The sequence below is a fragment of the Mustela erminea genome, chromosome 1 (assembly GCF_009829155.1).
Source record: "Mustela erminea isolate mMusErm1 chromosome 1, mMusErm1.Pri, whole genome shotgun sequence".
Taxonomy (NCBI): domain Eukaryota; kingdom Metazoa; phylum Chordata; class Mammalia; order Carnivora; family Mustelidae; genus Mustela; species Mustela erminea.
In genome coordinates this window covers 45,432-65,022 of record NC_045614.1, presented here as the reverse complement: position 1 = coordinate 65,022, position 19,591 = coordinate 45,432, and the positions used below count along the sequence as shown (strand labels likewise).

General features: G+C 56.3%; 1 protein-coding gene across 4 annotated transcripts; it reads left to right on the top strand.

Moving 5' to 3' along the window:
• Window positions 1-2,132: 2,132 nt before the first annotated feature.
• PLPP2 (phospholipid phosphatase 2) lies at window positions 2,133-10,766 on the top strand. 4 transcript variants are annotated; one of them, XM_032303998.1, is made up of 6 exons: window positions 2,738-2,868; window positions 5,576-5,727; window positions 5,946-6,223; window positions 9,678-9,735; window positions 9,933-10,109; window positions 10,303-10,766. In XM_032303998.1, the coding sequence occupies exons 1-6, from the start codon at window positions 2,817-2,819 to the stop codon at window positions 10,450-10,452; spliced, it is 867 nt and encodes a 288-aa protein (XP_032159889.1). In that variant the 5' UTR covers window positions 2,738-2,816; the 3' UTR covers window positions 10,453-10,766. The 4 variants fall into 4 exon arrangements, with proteins under 4 accessions (XP_032159880.1, XP_032159871.1, XP_032159889.1 ...); XM_032303980.1 differs by lacking the exon at window positions 5,576-5,727 and having other exon boundaries at window positions 2,185-2,868; XM_032303971.1 differs by lacking the exon at window positions 2,738-2,868 and having other exon boundaries at window positions 3,380-5,727.
• The last annotated feature ends 8,825 nt before the right edge of the window (window positions 10,767-19,591 follow it).

Sequence of the window (19,591 nt, the reverse complement as noted above, 5' to 3'; positions counted from 1 at the left end):
AGGGAGTTGGGCTCCCGTTTGGGCAGGTCAGTCCCATCTCAGGGCTTAGGTGCGTTCTGTGCCTGTGACGCACACAGCCAGGCTGAGACGGTGTCCACGCAGATGTCCAAGCCCCCCTGGGGCGCAGGCTCAACTCCAGGGGCAAAGCCCCAAGGCTGGGGGAGCTCCCACTGCGGCCTCTCTGAGCCACGAGAGCATGCTTTCAAGTAACCTCTGCACCCAACACAGGGCTCGAACTTAGCCCCCGGAGAAGCACAGAGCGGCTGGGAGTGGTGCGCTCGGGGCACCTGCTCTGTGCCAGGCGCCCTTCTGCCTCCCTCCAGGCATCTCTCCCTTATCTCCACGGCACTTCAAGACACCCGGGGCCCATCACGTTGATGAGAACTGACCACCTTCTGAGCCCTGAGCTCCACTCCCTGGGGGGTCACCAGGCACCCAGGACTTGGCTCCGGGACACAGATGAGTCCCTGGGATCCAGCTGGGGCCTCATTCCGCCACCTGCAGGGCGGGGAGGAGCTGTCCACGTCCGGCTCCCAGCCCGGGTTCTGTCCCTCGAGCAGGCCTCACTGGCCTCGGGTTTTCTGTAAAGGGTTAAAGCAGATTCCAAGTATGAGGACTCCCTGCGTGGGGAGGCCCCCAGCTAACAGGGGTGGGAGCCCTGACCCCGATCCTAACCTTAATCCTAATCCTTGCTGCCCTCATTAGATTTTAATCCTGACTCTGCCCAGGTGTTTTTAAGGACAGTGTGACGGGTCAGCAGGGAGGGTTTTTACTCCAGACCATGCGGGCCCTCGAGCCACGGGAACAGGCCACGCTCTTTCCTGCCCACGGTCTCTGTGCCCTCCGAACATCCCCCAGAGACCTCCTGGGTCCCACCTGCGACTCTGCCATCCCCAGCACCACACCTCCTCTGGCAGGCTCCTCCCAGCCAGGTCCCCACCCGTGCTCCGTAAAGAACCCCTCCTCCTCTCCACTCCATGGCTTCACTTTATCTGCCCTGAGAATGAGCAGTCCCTCCCAGGGGACCATGAGCAAAGCTCAGTAATGAGGAGGTCCGGTAACATTTCTGGAACGTTTTGCCGGGCGTCGTGGATCCTGTTCACATATAACTAACTTACCAGGTGATTCTCCCAAAAATGGTGATTACGCACAGCGTGACCGTGTGAACCAGTGAGTGAAGGAGCTCTGGACCTGCCTCTTCCTGGGGTCCGCCCCGCTCCCCGAGAGGCAGCGGGAGAGCCGGGGAGCAGAGCCGGAGCCCCAGAAGTGCTGGATCCAGCTGAGCCTGAAAGTGGACCCTGCAGCAGACCCCGCCCCCGGAAAACCCTCCTTGGAGGAGGTCTGGGGACCCGGAGGAAGCTGCGTGTTTTTAGGGTGTGTGCGGCCTCCTCCCTCCGCTTTCTGCAGGCGGTTGGAAAGGGGGTGGGTACTGGGACAGTGCCTCCCACACAGCGACTCCCCTCCACACCGCAGAGGGAAAATCCGAGTCCAGGACTTTCCGTGCAAGCCGTTGTCAGGCCCCGGGGGAGGGCCTCCGCCTGCTCCTCAGAGCTGGGAAAATTGTCTGGGACACAGAGGAGCTGGCCCTCAGACATCCCACCCCCCCCAACCGTAATGGCCAAAGAGCCTGAGATCTGCTGTGCACTGTCCCCCAACTTCCAACAGCTTTGCTCCCTCCTAGAACCCCCTGCACCCCACAAATGCCGATTCCAGTCACCCTCCCAGGGAGCAGGGTCAGTGGGGCTCTGCGTGGAGGCCCCAGCTGCCTGACCCTGGGTCAGGGGCTTCCTGTCTCTGGGCCCGACTCCCTTCATCCCTAGAAAGGGCTGAGAAACATCCTGTTTCTTGATTGCTGGAGGAACTGGGCTGGTGAATGTGTGTTCAAGGTCAAGAGAACAGACCCTGCGGCACCCCTGGGTTCAAGGCCCAGCTCTGCTTCTTCCCACTGTGAGACCTTGGAAGAGGGACAGAACCACACCTGCCCGGTTAAGGGTTCTCAGACGGATTCGGCCCAAAGGGTCTAGTCATGGTCACGGCTGGGAGCTCCCGACTGTTGGGCGCCTCCCAGCTCAGGGCTCCCTAGGACCTAGCGAGGGTGAGGGGCGCGCACGCTTCACTCTCTCCTTGTGAAGCTGGGACAGTGCGTGTGCTCCACGGGAGCGGGGCCGGGGTGGGTGTTGAGGGACCCGACCTTCCGAAATGCCGCGCTTCCCAGGAACGCCTGGGTTTGCAGCACTCGGCGTGGAGAAATCCCTTGCACTGAAGCCAGGACACAGCAGGTTTGGGGCCCTTCCAAACCCAGAGGTATCAGATGTATCCAGCCCCTGGGTACGACGAGGCCTGGGGACGCGTCCTGCCGGGTCGGCCCTCCCGCGCGCTCCCCCCGAGTGTGCTTGGGGCCCTTCCTCCCTCCTCGCCACCCGCCCCTCCCGGACCCAGCCGGCCCGCTCTGCGGGGGCGCCCTGGACCGCTGTCCCTCGGCCTCCGCCTCCCGCTCGCGGTGGGGGAGCGCCGGGCGCAGACGAACCCTCCCGCCTCCAGACCCGCGTGGGGTCTCCCGCCGTCCCGCGCACGCACCCTTCACCCCGTTCCTCCCGGCTCGCCGCGGCCGGGGCAGAGTCCGCCCCCTGCCCTCCCGCTGCTCCGCCTCCGCCCCGCCGCTCCCCTGCCTTCCCCTCCACGCCCCGCCCCGCCCCGCCCTGGCAGAGCCTGGCTCCGCGGCCATGTGACCCCGCGGCGGGGCCCGGGCGCGACGGGACGCGTTGGGACCGGCGTCGGGGGTCGCGGGCGCGGCCCGGGGCGGGGGCGGGGGCGGCATGGAGCGGAGGTGGGTCTTCGTGCTGCTCGACGTGCTGTGCGTGCTGGTCGGTAAGAGCCGCGGGGACCCGTGTGTTGGGGGAGGACCCCGCCCCCGGCGGTTCCGCGCCGCGGGCCCCGGAGGGTTGGTTTGTGGGGGCGGGTCGGGGAGGCCCCCTGGGGGCGGGGGACCCCTCGGACGGCCCGCGCGCCCAGGTGCCTTGCGTGCGCCCTCCCGGGCCTCGGTTTCTCCCGGCCGTGCCGGGACCCCCCGCCCGCGGCATCAGGAAGCCCCCAACGAGGGGTTGCACGCGCCTCCGGCCGCGCCCGGCCGGGCGGGTGATTCACGAGGGCGGCGGCCCGGGTTTGGGGCGCGGCGCGGATCTCCCGGGAGGACCTCCCACCCCCTGTCCCGGGATCGACGTCCCCAGCGGGCACACAGCTGGTTGGTGGGAGGCGGACCCCCTTCTCGGGCGGGGGAGAGAAGGAGAGAAAGTCTGGGCCCCCGGCTACCCGCGCACCTGGCGCCTTGGGCGGCGCGCGCCAAACCTGTCCGGCGGGTTTGCGGGCCAGACTGGGGGAGGGGGCGGCCCGAGGCCCCCTCCCCGCCCCTCCCCCAGGGTCCCAGGAACAAAGGCCGAGTGTTTGCTCAGAATTCTACCCCTGGCGCAGGGAGGGGCACCTCGGTCCTCAATCGCACCCCGCCCCGCGCCCTCCCCGCCCCCAGATGGGGTTCCTGCTTTCCGGCGGGGTCGGAGGGGTGATCCTGGGCGGGTTGCAAAGGCCAGGCCCTCCTCCTGAGCGCCAGGCCCCTATACCTGACCCCTTTGGAGTGGGCCGGTTGGCAGCAGGAAGTGCCTGGGGGCGTCTGCCGGCCCGTCATTTATTGAATGCCTGTTACTATATTTAAACGTCTGCGTGGCACCTACTGTGTGCCAGAGCAGAAGTGACAGGCGCACAATGAAACTGTTTTCCACCAAACGCTTGGTCAGGGAGGCTCCGCTTGTCCAGAGAGGTTCCGGTGCCTGCGGGAGGTCACACAGCAGCTGCCAGTGTAGGTTGTGCATCGGCGGCTTCTTGCTGTCAGGTGCTAGAGGCCCAGGCAGACCTGGTCCCATTCTTGAAGCTTCCACACATAAAAAGTTGAGTTCCATAGGGTGACAACAGGGCCCTGATGAAGATACGGGGTGTGTCGGGGTGGGGGGTGTAGAGGCAGGGAGGTTCTGCAGGGGTCTTCGATGAGGGCGTGAGCCGGTGTCCCAGGCAGAGAGAGGCCCCCAATCCAGTGCTGGGAGCTGTACTTCCTGAACCCACAGCTCCGGGTCCAGTCCAGGGTGACAGTCTCCAGTGGGAGGAGTGGGGGTGGCTGAGCCGGGAGGCTGACCTCGCTGCTCAGGTGCCTTGTGCCGGCCGCTGCCCTGCTCCGGCTGCAGGGTTGAGGCTTGACTTGCTGGCTCAGCGTATTCTGGCTCTGGCCTCCCCCCAGCCCCCAGCTTTGGGGGTTCTCCTCTCTGGCTTTTCTGCCTCCACCCTTGCCCTCACTCACTGCGGCCAGAGGGACCCTACGAAGACATGCTCTGTTCCTTTGCTCCAAACTCTGTGTCCTGCTCACTAACACAAGATTCCCAATCTTAGAATACCCTCCCCGCCCCCTGCCAACCCCCTTCCCGCCCTCCAGCTCTCCAGGCGTGGGCCCACCTCTGGACCTTTGCACAGGCTGGTGCTGCTGCCTGGCTTTCTTCCCCAGATCTGCCCTGACCTTCTTAGCTCCTTCAAGCCGCCGTCTGTGTGGGGCCCCCCTGACGAGCCCGTAGCCCCCGATCCCAGTCTCCATCCCTAACTGTCATGGCTCCATGGGCAGACCTCTGCGTTTCTCTACACTCAGCACTAAGTTTGGTCTTTGGGGAGGAGGAGTTGGCCTTGCCCCCGCCTCCTGTGGTATTCAGGCCACGGAAGAGTCCAGCACTCTCCTACTTGTCCACGTGCCGTGCTGGCGGCAAAGGGCGCTCTGCGTGTGCTTGTCCCCCTCAGCTCAGCAGGGCCCTGGGACCCCAGAGCCACAATGATGCCTGTCATTATTTTGCCACGCTTGTGGCTCCTGAAAGTGTCTTTGGATCGAGATGTGGAGTCCCTTGGTCTGCCCAGGGGTCTTCAGGCATCTCCGCTCAGGGCCTTAACTGTGGTGTGTTCCTGGGCTCTGCGGCCGGCCTTAGAGCTAAGGGAGGGAGGTCTCTAAAAGGTGCTTGTGAGACACCTGCACAGGCTGAGCCCCGGGAAGGCTCCGGGGACAGCCTTGAGCATGGTGGAGCCTGCTCAGTGCTCAGGGAACTCAGGTGTCCCGCGGTGCGTGCCCATGAACGGTGCCAAGAGAGACAGAACGGATGTTTCATTCTGGGAGAGTGGGGCCAGGGCGGATGCTCAGGAAGGCCAATGGAGCTCAGGTTGGAGGGACGGCAGTCAGAGAGGTCTTGGGTGAGGACGTGTGCCGGGTTCCCGGTGCCGGGGAGGAGACAGGAGGCTGGAGAGAAGTGGAGAAGGGGAGGTGGTGGGCGATGTGGGGTGGGGGCTGCGCGATGGGTCTGGGAGGACCCGGGTGTTTATCTGAGGATGATGGGGAATCGCGATGGGCTTTTAAGGGGGCAGCGGCCTCCCAAGTGTCAGGTTGGTGCGGAGGTGAGAAACCAGGGGTCCCAGGCAGTGGCCAGGGCCACGCGAGGGATGCTGGGGCACGTAGCTGGGGGGAACCGCGTGGCCACTGGCTTCTCTCCCCTGCCCCCAGCCTCTCTGCCTTTTGCCATCCTGACGCTTGTGAGCGCCCCGTATAAGCGAGGGTTCTACTGTGGAGATGACTCCATCCAGTACCCCTACCGTCCAGACACCATCACACACGGGCTCATGGCTGGGGTCACCATCACGGCCACCGTCATCCTTGTAAGGCAGGAGAAGCTTGGAGGCTGGGGGGGCGGGCTGGTCTTCGGGGAAGAGGACCCCCTTGGGCGCTCCCAGAACCCCAGCCGACTCAGGGGGGCTGGCAAGCCGGACCCCCTCTCCGTGGGGAGGCCCGAGGCCCAGGGAGCCAGGGCCGGTGGAGGCGCCCACAGCTGGCGTCCCAGCCCGGCCGCGAGGCCCCTCAGTCGCTCGCTGTGCAGGTGTCCGCCGGGGAGGCCTACCTGGTGTACACGGACCGTCTGCATTCCCACTCCGACTTCAACACCTACGTGGCGGCCATCTACAAGGTGCTGGGCACCTTCCTGTTCGGGGCCGCCGTGAGTCAGTCGCTGACGGACCTGGCCAAGTACACGGTCGGCCGGCTGCGGCCCAACTTCCTGGCGGTGTGTGACCCTGACTGGAGCCGCGTGAACTGCTCCGTGTACGTGCAGGCGGAGAGGGTGTGCAGGGGGAGCCCCGCCAACGTCACCGAGTCCAGGTGGGTGTCGGGTCAGCCCTCCTGGGGGCCCCCAGTCACGGACACCCCCACCCCTGGGGTAGGGGCCTCGGAGCTGGGTGTGGGAGAATGGGAGGTTAGGAGGTGACTCCCTGAGCAGAGGGTCTTGGGTGAGGCTGCTGGGGCTGGGCCCTCTGGACGGGCGGGTGTGGGGGCGTGAGGCTGGGCGGGTGGCGGCCTTCTGTCCTGCTTCTCTGCTCTGCGCTCTTATGGTCTCTGATCAACTTTTCAATTAATTGCCATTCTTATTTTCTTTATTATTATTATTATATTTTAAAAGATTTTATTTATTTATTTTAGAGAGAGACAGAGGGAGAGCGCGTGAGAGGGGAGAAGGTCAGAGGGAGAAGCAGACTCCCCGTGGGGCCCGGAGCCCATGTGGGACTCCGGAATCCTGAGCCGATCCACCTGGGATCAGCATGCCGAGCGAGAGGCAGTTGCTTAATCAACTGAGCCACCAGGCGCCCTGTTTTATTTTTTAATGAGTTCTGCAACACATCAAGTTTTTTAAAAAGATTGCATTCATCGAGAGAGAGAGAGAGTGGGCACCAGCGGTGAGGGGGAGGGGCAGAGGGAGAAGCAGGCTCCCTGTAGGAAGGAGCCCGACGGTAGGACTCGATCCCAGGACCCCGAGATCATGACCTGAGCCAAAGGCAGAGGCTTAACCGTCTGAGCCACCCAGGTGCCCCCTTATTTTCCTTTTTAAAAGATTGAAATAAAATTCATGTAGCTTGGGACACCTGGAGGGCTCAGTTGGTGATCTCGGGGTCCTGGGATCGAGTCCCGTGCTCGGCTGCTTGCTCGGCAGGAAGCCTGCTTCTCCCTCTGCCTCTGCTGCTTCCCCTTTGCTTGTGCGTGCACGCCCTCTCCCTCTCTCTCTCTTTCTGCTCAAATAAATAAATAAATAAATAAAATCTTTTAAAAATATTCACATAGCTAAAATTCACTAGTTTAGCTGTTTTAATGTGTACAGTTCTCTGGGTTTTAGTTATTCCCAGTGTTGTGCTCTCTTAGTCCAGAATATTTTCATGACCCCGAAAAGAAGCCCATGTCTGTTGTTAACCAGCACCCTGTTGGTCCATGCCCCCCTTTGTCCCTGTCCCCAGCCCTGGTTACCCATGAGTCCCCTCCTGTGTGGCTGTCTCTACCTCTCCTGACTAGTCATAAGTGTGGAGTCCCACACCACGTGGCCTCTCGTGTCTGGCTTCCTGAATGCTTTGGAGTTTACCTGTTGCAGCGTCCGTGTGTTTTTGCTGCCCCCATTTTGGGGGTCTTGTTCAGGGGCTGTATCTCTGTGATTGTTTTGTCATCCTGACAGATGAGCCCTTTCTCACGTAACACCCTGTGTCTCTCCTAGTAGTTGTTTTCTGGGGCTGTTTTGTCTCCCAGTGGTGTAGCCGTGCCCAACGTCTTCTGAGTGCTGTTTGCATGGCACAGTTTTCCCTTTTTTGTACTTTTCATCCTATTTGTGTCTTTGAACCTAAAGTGAGTTTCTAGTACACCGGTAAAGTTAGGTTGTTTTGTAAACCTGTTGTGTAATCTCTGCCTTTTATCTGGAGAGGTTAAGACGTTTACATTCATTGTGACGACTGGTCAGGAGGGGCTTCTGGTGTCTGGCTTTCTGCAGGTTGTTGTTTTGCTGACTTCTGAATTTCTTCATTACTGCCTTTTCTGGAAACACTCTCTGTTGGTACTTCTCACAGGGCAGGGTTGGAGCATAGAACTCTCAGTTTTCGTTGACCCAGGAATGTCTTCATTCCTCCCGTTAGGGGATGACTTGGCCAGGTGTAGGGTTCTCGTTCCTCTGACCATGGCATCTCGCTGCCTCTGGCTTCCGTGGCTTCGGACGAGAAACCAGCCATAACTCCCTCATTCGGGAGGAGTCTCTTGTCTTGCTGCTTGTGTCTCTGTGAGTTTCTCCTTTTGGGGTTCATCAAGCTTCTTGGGTGTGTCAGTTAATGTTTTGGACCCAGTTGGGGAAGTGTTCAGCCGTTAATTCTTCCAAGACCCGCTCTGCCCCCATGTGCCTCGCGCTCTTTGGGCTCTCACTGTGTGGGTGGTGTCCCTGGGGCCACTTCCGTTTCTCCGTTTTTTTACTCTCCATGCGTCTGGCTGAATTGTCCCCGTCGACTGGCGTCTGTGGTCACTCTTCTGCCCACTCAGATCTGCTATTGATCTTTTTGTTTTGGATAGTACTGTTTTCAGCTCCAGAATTTCCGTTTGGTTCCTTTAGGTAACCTCTGTCTTTGATAGTATTCTCTATTTAGTGAGACGTTGTGTAGCTCTTTGAACAGATTTTAAGTGGCGGTTGAAACGTCTTTGTCCCAGAAGTCTAGTGCCTGGGCTTCCTCAGGGATGGCTTTGGTTAATAGGTGTTTTTCCCCTGTGTAGGGCACCCTTTTTCCCCCTGCATGCTTTGTACTTACTTGGTTGGGAGCTGGGTGTTTGTACTGTAATGTAGCGACTCCCTGTCCCTGGGATTGTTGCTGGTGCTGGTCGCTGTTGTTGGTTGGCTGCTCAGTGACCTTTCTGAACTTGGTTTGCAAATTCTGTATTCTTTGTAACGTGTGGTCATGAAGTTCTTTGTTCGCCGAGTGCTCAGCTAGTGACTCGATGGAGCTTTCCTTAGACACCGCCGGAGAAATGAGTCTCCCAGAGTTTACCGATGGGCCCTCTGTGCTCAGCCCGCCCCTTCCACAGAAAGGCCCGCGCTCAGCCAGGCCTCCTGGGAGCTGTGCTGCTCCTGAAGGTCAGCCTGAGGTGGGGGCCGAGGGCTGCTTTCCTGAGCTTCCTGGGGGTCTTTGTGCTCCCTGGACCGTAGTGATGAGCCCTCACTGCAGAGGTCTCGGAGCAGTGCCCCAGGGAGCTGCCTCAGCGCGGGGAGGGGGACAGCCCCTCGGATGCACCAGACGGGGCCCGTGCAGACCGTCACAGTCTGCACGGAGAGGTCTGCTCTGCTCCTTGGTACACGTGGCCACTGTCCATGCGATTCTGTTCCTATAGGTGTTTCTCATTTCTCTTATGGGTGGCGAGACCTTTAGGGTTTCTTTATCTGCCACTTTCTTTTGTCCACTGATGTCCTTTTTGCTAAAACTTGTATTGAATTCTGGCGTCAAGTACCACAGAGGAGAGATAAGTGTGGGGTTAACTGTGTGCTGGACGCAGTTGTCTGTCTGTCTTGGTTCCGAGTCTGTGGCCCAAGATGTCCTTGTCAGAGACCATGAGCTGCAGCTGGAGACTTTGTTGGTCAGAGAAGTGAAGAGGGGCCACGTTTCCCCCTGGATCCCTCCCTGTGCCGGGTCCCAGACAACGGGAAACCCAGTGGGATGCAGGCCCGGGGGTTCCGAAGGCTGATGGGAGGGAACGCCCCCTCCGCCGAGCCTGGCCGTGGGCTGTGTTCTCGGTGCCCCCCTGATGCCGCCCTCCCCTTCCTCAGGCTGTCTTTCTATTCCGGACACTCCTCCTTCGGGATGTACTGCATGTTGTTCCTGGCGGTGAGTCCTTTCCCAGGACTGGCTTGTGGGACCCGCCCTGTCCCTGCCTTCCCTGGGCCTCGGTTTCTCTTTCTGTGGAAGGGGCGGGCTGACGGGTGTGGAGGCTTTGTGTTCCTGGCCTCAGAGCTCCCACCTGGGCCCCGGTGTGGGGGGAGCCCAGCCAGCACCCGGGCTGACGGCCGCCCTCTGGCCCCCAGCTCTACGTGCAGGCCCGGCTCTGCTGGAAGTGGGCGCGGTTGCTGCGGCCCACGGTGCAGTTCTTCCTGCTGGCCTTCGCTCTCTACGTCGGCTACACCCGCGTGTCTGACCACAAGCACCACTGGAGTGATGTCCTCGCTGGCCTCCTGCAGGGGGCGCTGGTGGCCGGCCTCACTGTGAGCCCCTGGGCTGGACACCGCCGCCGCACCCTCTTGTCCGTCTGCTCCAGCCCCCGCACCTCGGAGCCCCCGCACCTCGGAGCCCCCCCACCTCGGAGCCCCCGCACTTCGGAGTCCCCCCACCTCGGAGCCCCCCCACCTCGGAGCCCCCCCCCCCTCTGCTCCAGCAGCTCTTGTCTTCCTCCCCCAGGTCCGCTACGTCTCTGACTTCTTCAAGTCCCGGCCCCCACGGCGCTGCCTGGAGGAAGAGGACCTGCGGCGGAAGCCCAGCCTGTCCCTGACGCTGACCCTGGGTGAAGCTGGCCACAACCACTGTGGGTACCCGGTCTCCTCTTCCTGAGGCGGGGCCCCCGGCTGTGGGTCCAGCGGGGTATCAGGCTGTGTTCGGGGTCCTGGCCGGGCTCTCCCCTGAGGTGGGGAGGGGGGGCTCTGGACCAGCTCCAGGGGCCACCCACCAACCCCACCTCCTGTGCGCTGGACCCACGGTCTGGGGGTGCACAGGGTGGCCCCAGCGTCGGGAATGGGGACCCTGTGCCTCAGCTCCCTTCGAACCCCCTTTTCTTGGAGGAGAGGGGAACCGAGAGCTCCAGATAGATGCTGGTGCTGTAAGTGTAACGTATCTGTGGACTTCAGTAAAGGAGAGTGTTGGATGGACGCGTGCTGTCAGCCTCCGTTCCTTCCCGCCGCTCTGAGCGTGGTTCCTGCGGCAGAGCAGCCTGCGCCCTCCCTGGCCTCCCCCTGCGTGTCTTCATCTGGCTGCGGACTCATGGGGATCACACCCTTTAATAAGCTGGTCAACCTCAGTGTTCCTGGGGCCGGGGGAACCCTAAGAGAGCAGGTGTCTAGTCAGGGGGTCAGAAGCTCCCTCCCAGCCTGGCGCCGCGGAGGGCCTCAGGTGGGCGCGGTCTCGTGGGATGGAGGTCTTAACCTGCACACCCTGGTGCTGTCTGGGGGCGGACTGCCCAGATTGTCCCCAAGTCGAAACTGGGTCTGGAAACTGAAAGAACTGTTTGTGAACAAGGGAATGAAAGTAATAGCCGAGCCTAACCCTCGAGGGCTTCCTCTGATCCCATCAGGGAGGGGGCAGATACAGCTCCGCCCAGCGCCCGGGGCAAGGGTCCCAAGCGGCGAGGTGAGGCCCCTGCTGTAGTCCTGGTCCGAGGCCGCAGAGTTCGAGGCAGGGTACAGAATTTGTCGCCGTGGCCGTCCCCTTGCAGTAGGGAGGCCTCTGTTGAAAGGCCCCTCCCAGTACGGACCCCCCCCCCCCCATGGAAGCAGTGGGGCAGAAATGGAGATGGAGCTCAGAGCCTCCTCGGGCCTCCTCAAGGGTCCTGCAGGGCTGCGGCCGTGGTATGCGGCCACGGGGCCGGAAAGCTCCCATTTGGGGTGTGGGCCTGAGGCTGGACTCCTTGTCCCGTCTCTGCTCAGTGATCTATATACTCTCTCCCTCCGACGGACGGGGACCCTGCCCGCGGATCCTCCTGTCTCGCAGTGCCCACCTTTAACAGCCATACCTGGGGCTCCTGGGGCCTTAATTCTGTCCGCGTCCGGCCTTGCTGGAGGACTTGTCCCGACTTTTCCTCTCTGGTCATGCAGATGGGGTCCAGGAGTAGCTTGTCTCACTCTGTCCTCGATGGACAACTCCCCACCGCGGCGGAAGTGAACAGCAGGGCAGTAAAACAGCCGAACTGCGGGAATAGGTACTTTTTACAAAAGGGGCTGTGGGGGTCCCTGGAGGGCTCAGTCAGTGAGGCGTCTGCCTTCCGCTCAGGCCATGATCTCAGGGTCCTGGGATCGAGCCCTGAGTTGGGCTCCCTGCTTGGGGGAGAGTCTGCTGCTTCTGCCCTTCCCCTAAAGCTTCTGCTCTCTCTCAAATAAATAAATAAGATCTTTTGAAAAAAACGAGAGAGCTGTGTTCAAAACCTTAGTATAGGGAAGCCTCTTGTAATTGGGAAAAACAGAGAAAGTGGACTTGAGGAAAATCTGCGGTCCGGGCCAGAGCAGCAACTCAAGAAACAGAAGGCGCTGTGAGTGGTGGGTCCCTTGTGCAGGCAGGACGCGTGTGAGGTGTTGGCCTCTGGAGTGGTCGTGGTGGGGCTGGCACCTTGAGACGATGTCAGAACGGACAGAGCTTCCCTTTGCAAGGACAGTGTAAGTGGGGGGTTTGATTTTTGGACTAAGTATGTGTCAAACAGGTTACTTATTTTTAAGTGTTAATGTTTCATTTGTCGCCCAAAGCTGTTTTATTCCATATCCCTTGCATGGTGTTCCGGCCAGGCCTCGGAGAGGTGGCGTAGCCTGGGGGCAAGGACGCAGCCCCGCAGCCCGGTGCTGGGCACTGCATGGAGACGGTCTCCCGGGCCGCCGTGAGCTTGCTCTTGGTGCGACGGCCGGTGGGGAGGAGGGAGGCGGGACGTGGCAGAACGCCAGCACGCTGCACACCAGCAACTCGGCCTCACCGCCATGAGGCTGCCTGGGGCTGGGGAGCCCGGGCATCCCAGGACTCAGGAGAAGGCAGTGACCTCGCCCTGGCTGCATGTGGGGAGGGCGTGCCCAGGCTCAGGCGGGGGGCGTCTGTCCGTGAAGGGGGCGATGAGTGAGTCACTCTGTGCTGTATCTTGAGTACTTTTATGTCCAAAAAAGGAAAATTCTGCCCAAGTGAATTTTCTTAAGCTAAACAGTATCCATGCATTTCTTATTTTCCAAATGATCTCTTATTTAAGTTACAACATAAAATCCTGAAAGAAAAACAAGATTATATTAATCTTTAATATAAATTAAATAAAATTAAGTGTAATGGAAAATTAACGTTGGTTACCGGCTGATGTAAGAAGGGAGTTTCCGCCATTCATTAGCCACGGGCCGTAGTGGTGACGGCCTCGCGCCCTCGGTACCGTGAGCTGTAAATGGAGAGAGACAGACATCGTGCTGTAGAATTTAAAAACCTCTGCTTTTTCTTAATCCTCTCGACACAGTTTCAGCAGCCGGACAGCTCCCGGGCTCCTCTACCAGTCTGGACCCCAGCCACATCGGACACAAACATGGCAGTATTTCCACCAGCTTTGTTTTTAGCAGTTGTGATTCGTGGGGAGAAGCAGCCCACTTCATACATTTGATAGCCCAGTTTTGGGTGAATCTGGGACTTTGGATGAGACTCTCCAGTTGGTGAAAGGCTGGAGCTGCCCACTGTGGGCAGCTGCCCTACGGAAGTGCAGCTTCTCCCTGCTCCCAGAGGAGCTGCTCACCTCTTCGGTGTCAGGGACAAGTAGCCGCAATGTCACGGTGGCGGCAGTGTGTCTGAGGCCAGAGCGGCCTCCCTGCAGGCCACCTGGCTCAGGCCTAGAAACGGACCCTGGGCACACGGCAGGAGACCAGAGGGAGCTTGGGTGACCTAAACAGGAAGAAACCACAACAAAAAAGCACGTTCCGTTTTCTCTTTGAGCCAGTGAGGGTATTTCTGGGAGACCCACTTGAAAAATACACCTTCCTTTCCCCTCCGTGAAAAGTGCTCTGTGTATTAGACAGTTCTATTCTCTGGACGAAGCCAGGCCACGAGGAATTTGTTCACGGTGTGTTCCGCGCGCAACACCACGGTGAGGTCTACCTGGACAAGACCGCTAAGGAGCTGTTGATAGGAGCTGCCGAGGCTTCCTGCAGCCTGTGGCACGAGGAGCTCTCCACTCCCGGAGTCCCATGCCTTCTGGGTTTCCTGGGTGACAGAGGTCTAAAGACACACCCCCCCACTGGAGAGGACAGACTTCCAGCTCTGCCCTGCCTCACCTTATCTCCACTCGTGGGGTTTGCAGTTTGTCAGGGTCCCCATCTAGGAAGAAGGGTGGAGAGGTCCCTGCAGGGACACCTGGGGCTTGAGGCTGGGGTTGGTCTGGCCGGGGCCTGACAGCCCCATCAGGGAGCTCTCCAGGCCTTTCCAGTCACTGCTATAGGCCACGTAGACCTGACTCCCTAGGGACACATTGGGCAGATGGACGTTTCTCTTTGTGCAACTCCAAGGCTGGGACATGCACGTCGTGTCTGTGCTGCAGGGGGAGTACTCGGCGGCAAACTGATCTGTGCATGTGGTGATTCTCTCCTGGGCCACTTGTAAGGCACCGTTTGGTGCTTTGTCCAAGTAGAGAGGGCACTAGTGACATGTCCCTTTAAGTTAATTTATGAAATAAAGATCTGGTTTATCAGCCAGGGGGGTCCTATTTGAAGCGTAAAATAAATGGAGGGTTAGATGAAGGGAAGTTCTGTAGGAGTCTACTGAGAACTTCGATCAATAGTCAGGCTGTTCAGTTAGGATTAAGGTTAGTGCTGAGGCCAGGATGGGCCAGCGTCAAGGTCATTCTAAGGGAATGAGGACTCAGGTCCACGTCCTTGGTGGCTGAATGTCTACATCAATTACTTGAAATTTTCCTGCATAAACAAGCGTAAACTGAAGGGAGACCTGGGCCACGGTGCTGGGTGGGGGGGCCAGATGGGCCGCGCACACAGGTCTCTGCCCTCAGCCAGAGCGCACAGCCTTCTCCCGCGGAGTCCCTCAGGGGAGGGGGTGATGTGGTTCGACCACTTGAAGGAGACTGAAGTCCTACCGAAGACCTTTCCTGACCACAGTGGACTAGAGCTAGAGATCAACACAGAAGGAACACTGGAAATTTTGCGGAGATGGATCTCACACACTGTCGAAACACCAGCTGGTCAAAGTGGAAATCGAGAGTGAGAGTGACGGGTACCTGGGGGCTCAGTGGGTGAGGGCTCCGATTCTTGATTTCAGCTAGGGTCATGGGATCAAGCCCCATGTCCGGCTCTGCGCTGTGCAGAATCTGCTGGAGAGTCTTTCGCCTCCCTCTGACCCCGCTCCCCACTCTCTCTGTCTCTCTGAAATAAATAAATAAATGAATAAACCTTTTTAAAAAAGTGAAATTAAGAAACATCCCGAGACCAACAAACCTGACAACACAACATAGCAAAAGATCTGAGATGCGGCGAAAGCAGTACTAAGAAGGACGTTTATAAATGTCTGAGTTTTTTCTTTTTATTTAAATTCAATTAGCCACATACATACTTCATCAGTTGTCCGCGTAGCGTTCAACGACTCATCAGTTGTGTGTGACACTCCGTGCTCAGCACCGCACGTGCCCATCATGGGGTTACCCCATGCCCCCATCCTTCCCTTCTGTGACCCTCAGTTTGCTTCCGGGAGTCCAGAGTCTTTCATGGTTTGTCTCCCTCTCTGATTTCTCTGCCTTCGGATTTCCCTCCCTCCCTCTGGGGTCCTCTGGGCTACGCTGCTTATGTCCCACGTATGAGTGAAATCATGATAGTTTTCTCTCTCTGACTGACTTCACTTAGCGCAGTCCCCTAGAGTTCCATCCACGTTGATGCAGAGGTTGGATATTCATCCTTTCTGATGGTTGAGTAATAAATAGTCCATCATATATATGATCCACATCGCTCTTTTTTTTTTTTTAAAGGATTTTATTTATTTGACAGAGATCACAAGCAGGCAGAGGCAGGCGGAAACAGAGGGGGAAGCAGGCTCCCCGCCGAGCAGAGAGCCCGATGCGGGGCTCCATCCCAGGACCCTGGGATCATGACCTGAGCCGAAGGCAGAGGCTTTAACCCACTGAGCCCCCCAGGCGCCCACTATATGAACCACATCTTTATCCATTCCTCTGTTGAAGGACATCTCGGCTCTTTCACAGTTCAACTATCGTGGACATTGCTGCTATGACATTGGAGTGCATGTGCCCCTCTTTTTCACTACATCTGTATCTTTGGTGTAAATATCCAACAGCGCAATTGCTGGGTCTAGGGTGGCTCTATTTTTAACTTATTGAGGAACCTCCATGCTGTTGTCCAGAGTGACTGTACAGCAGGCGTTCCCACCAACAGTGTAGGAGGGTCCCCTTCTCCACATCTTCGCCAGCATTGTTGTTCCTGGTCTTGTTAATTTTAGCCATTCTAACTGGTGTGAGGAGGTATGTCATTGTGGTTTTGATTTGTATCTCCCTGATGGCAGGTGATGTGGGGCATTTTTTCACGTGTCTGTTGGCCATTTGGATGTCTTCTCTGCAGAAATGTCTGTTCATGTCTTCTGCCCATTTTTTGACCGGATTATTTGTTCTTTGGGTGTTGGATACTAGCCCTTTATCTGATATGTCCTTTGCAAACATCTTCTCCAGTTCTATTCATCATCTTTCGGTTTTGTGGACCGTTTCCTTTGCTGTTCAAAGCTTGCTTTCTTGATGAAGCCCCAACAGTTCATTTTTGCCCTTGCTTCCCTTGCCTTTCACCATGTTTCTAAGAAGTTGCTGTGGCTGACGCTGAAGAGTGTCGCCCTTGGCCCGCAGGACGACAATGAGCCTGGATGGTGCTAATGCTTCATCCCGTTTATTTCGTCAACTTCCTTAGCTTATATGCAACAGGGTGACCAATAAGGGGCCAAGCAATGGGGAGAGCCAATGAGAGTCCTGTTACTATGCTGATTAAATTCGAAACAGCCAATGACTTTGTCCTCCTTTAGGCGGGCTTCACCAGAAAGTTCGTTGTTTACTTGCAGCGTATTTTGCTGGCAGTGAGCCAAGCGCCATCTTGTAATGGCGGGGACTTTCCCGGCCGGAGGCGGTCCCCGACAGAAGAGTTTGGCGCCTGTGTTCTCCTCAAGGGTTTTGATGGATTCCTGTTTTGCATTTAGGTCTTCAGTCCATTTTGAGTCAATTTTTGTGTGTGGTGTAAGGAAATGGTCCAGTTTCATTCTTCCACATGTGGCTGTCCAATTTTCCCAACAACATTTGTTGAAGAAATTGTCTTTTTTCCTTTGGACATTTTTTCCTGCTTTGTCAAAGTTTAGCTGACCATAGAGTCAACTATACCTTTAAGTATGATATAGTGTCCCTCCTCATCTCCTATTATAATCTTTGGTTTAAAATATAATTTGGTTGATATAAGGATTGCTACCCCAGCGTTCTTTTGATGTTCATTAGCATGGTAAATTGTTTTCCACCCCCTCACTTTAAATCTGGAGGTGTCTTTGGGTCTAAAATGAGTTTCTTGTAGAAAGCATATCAATAGGTCTTGGTGTTTGTTTGTTTGTTTGTTTTTTAATCCATTCTGGTACCCTGTGTCTTTTGATTGCGGCATTTAGCCATTTACATCCAGGGTAACTATTGAAAGATATGAATTTAGTGCCATTGTATTGCCTGTAGGGTCACTGTTACTGTATATTGTCTCTGTTCCTTTCTGGTCTACTACTTTTAGGCTCTCTTTGCTTAGAGGACCTCTTTCAGTTAGGGTTAGGGTTAGGGTTAGGGTTTAGGGTTAGGTGTTAGGGGTTAGGGGTTAGGGTTAAGGTTTGGGGTTAGGGGTTAGGGGAGAGTTTGGGGTGCACAGCTTAGGCTTTGAAACAATGGCGTGGGTCAAAGTGCTCCAGCCAGGCCTTTGTAACTCAGGAGAGCATGAGGGACATACCCGCGTATCTCAAGCTTCGTGGTAGGGCTCGCGCGTTCTGCTGACCGGGTGGCTCCCATCCCCTCACAGGAACTAGAACCCACACATTCTCGGGCGCGCTGGCGGCTTAGGGACCAAGAGCTGGTTTCTCCGCCGCACTCTCTCCGCCTCAGTGCTGGGGAGGCTGTCCTGGGACGGGGAACCTAAGCCCCTGTCCCTAGCCACCCAGATTCCCACTATTCCCCCCCCCCCCCCCCGCGCGATCCTTTGCTATTTTGGAGTGCTTTCAACCAGTCTCCAAGTTAATGCTGGTCCCCAGATGCAGGGCACTCTTGCTCGTATTGGGGTATTGCTTTCCAACCGGTCGCCTCTGGTGGCTCCCTAGACTTTTGTTTATCTTCCGATATCAGTCCACCTTCCCACTCTGCTTTACCTGCCCACTGGTGTCTTCTGCCCCTGTAGAGATCCAGACGTGTATAATTCTGATCTCAGGCTGATTTCATGGGTGATCGGAGTTCTTTGAGGTCTTTTATCCATTACGAGTTTATCTTTGTGCATGGTGTAAGAGGATGCTCGAGTTTCATTCTTCTACATAGAGCTGCCCAGTTTTCCCTGCACCAGTTATTGAAGAGACTGCCTTTTTTCCACTGTATATTTTTTCTTGCTTTCTTGAAGATTATTTGACCATAGAGTGGATCATCCATATCTGAGCTCTCTACTGTGTTCCACTGGTCTATGCGTCTGTTTTTATGCCAGTCCCATGCTGTCTTGGTGATCACAGCTTCCTAGTAATCCTTGAAATTAGGCAACGTGGTGCTCCCAATTTTGTTTCTCTTTTCAGCAATTCTTTGCAATACGGGGTCGCTTCTGATTCTACAAAAATTTTAGGCGTGTGTTTGTTCCAGCTCTTTGAAAGATACCGGTGGGATTTTGATTGGAATGGCAATGAATGAATCGATTGCTCTAGGCAGTATAGACATTTTAACAATGTTTATTTTTCTGATCCATGAGAATGCAATGGTTTTCCTTCTTTTTGGTTTTCTTGCATTTTTTCATGAGTGTTCTCTAGTTCCTTGAGTACAAATCCTTTAACTCTTTGTTTGGTTTATTCCCAGGTATCTTATGGTTTTGGTGCTGTAGTAAGTGGAATTGATTCTCTAAATTCCCTTTCTGGATTTTCACTGATAATGTAGAAGATAGCCACTGATTTCTCTACCATGATCTTGTATCCTGCCACATTATTGAATTGCTGTATGAATTCTGGTAGTCTGGGGGTGGAGTCTTTTGCGTTTCCCATATCAAGGATGTCAGCTGTGAGTAGAGAGAGTTTGCCTTCTTCGTTGACAATTTGGATATCTTTTATTTCTCTTTGTTGTCTGATTGCTGTTGCTAGGACGTCACATGCTATGTTGAATTAGAGTTGTTTAGTGGGCATTTTTTTCATGTTCCTGATTTCAAAGTGAAGACTGCCAGCTTTTACCTTTTGAGGATATTTTGCACTGTGGGTTTTTCATAGAAACATTTTATGAAGTTGACGAATATTCCCTCTATCCCTATACCTTGCAGTTTTAGTCAGGAGCTGATGCTGGATTTTGTCCAAATCTTTTTCTTCACCAATTGAGAGGACCATGTGGTTCTTCTCTCTTCACTTCTTAATTTGTTCTATGACATTGATTGATTTGCGAATGTCGAACCAACCTTGCAACCCAGGGATAGATCCTACTTGGTCATGGTGGAATGACTGTTTGAGGGCGGAGTCTTTTGGATTTTCTATATCAAGTATGTCATCTGTGAGGAGAGAGAGTTTGACTTCTTGGTTTCCAATTTGGATACCTTTTATTTCTCTTTGTTGTCTGATTGCTGTTGCTAGGACTTCACATGCTATGTTGAACAAGAGTGGTGAGAGTGGGCATCCATGTCATGTTCCTGATTTCAAAGCAATGGCTGTAAGTTTTTACGCCTGAGGATAGTATTCACTGTGGGTTTTTCCTAGAAACATTTTATGAAATTGACAAATATTCCCTCTATCC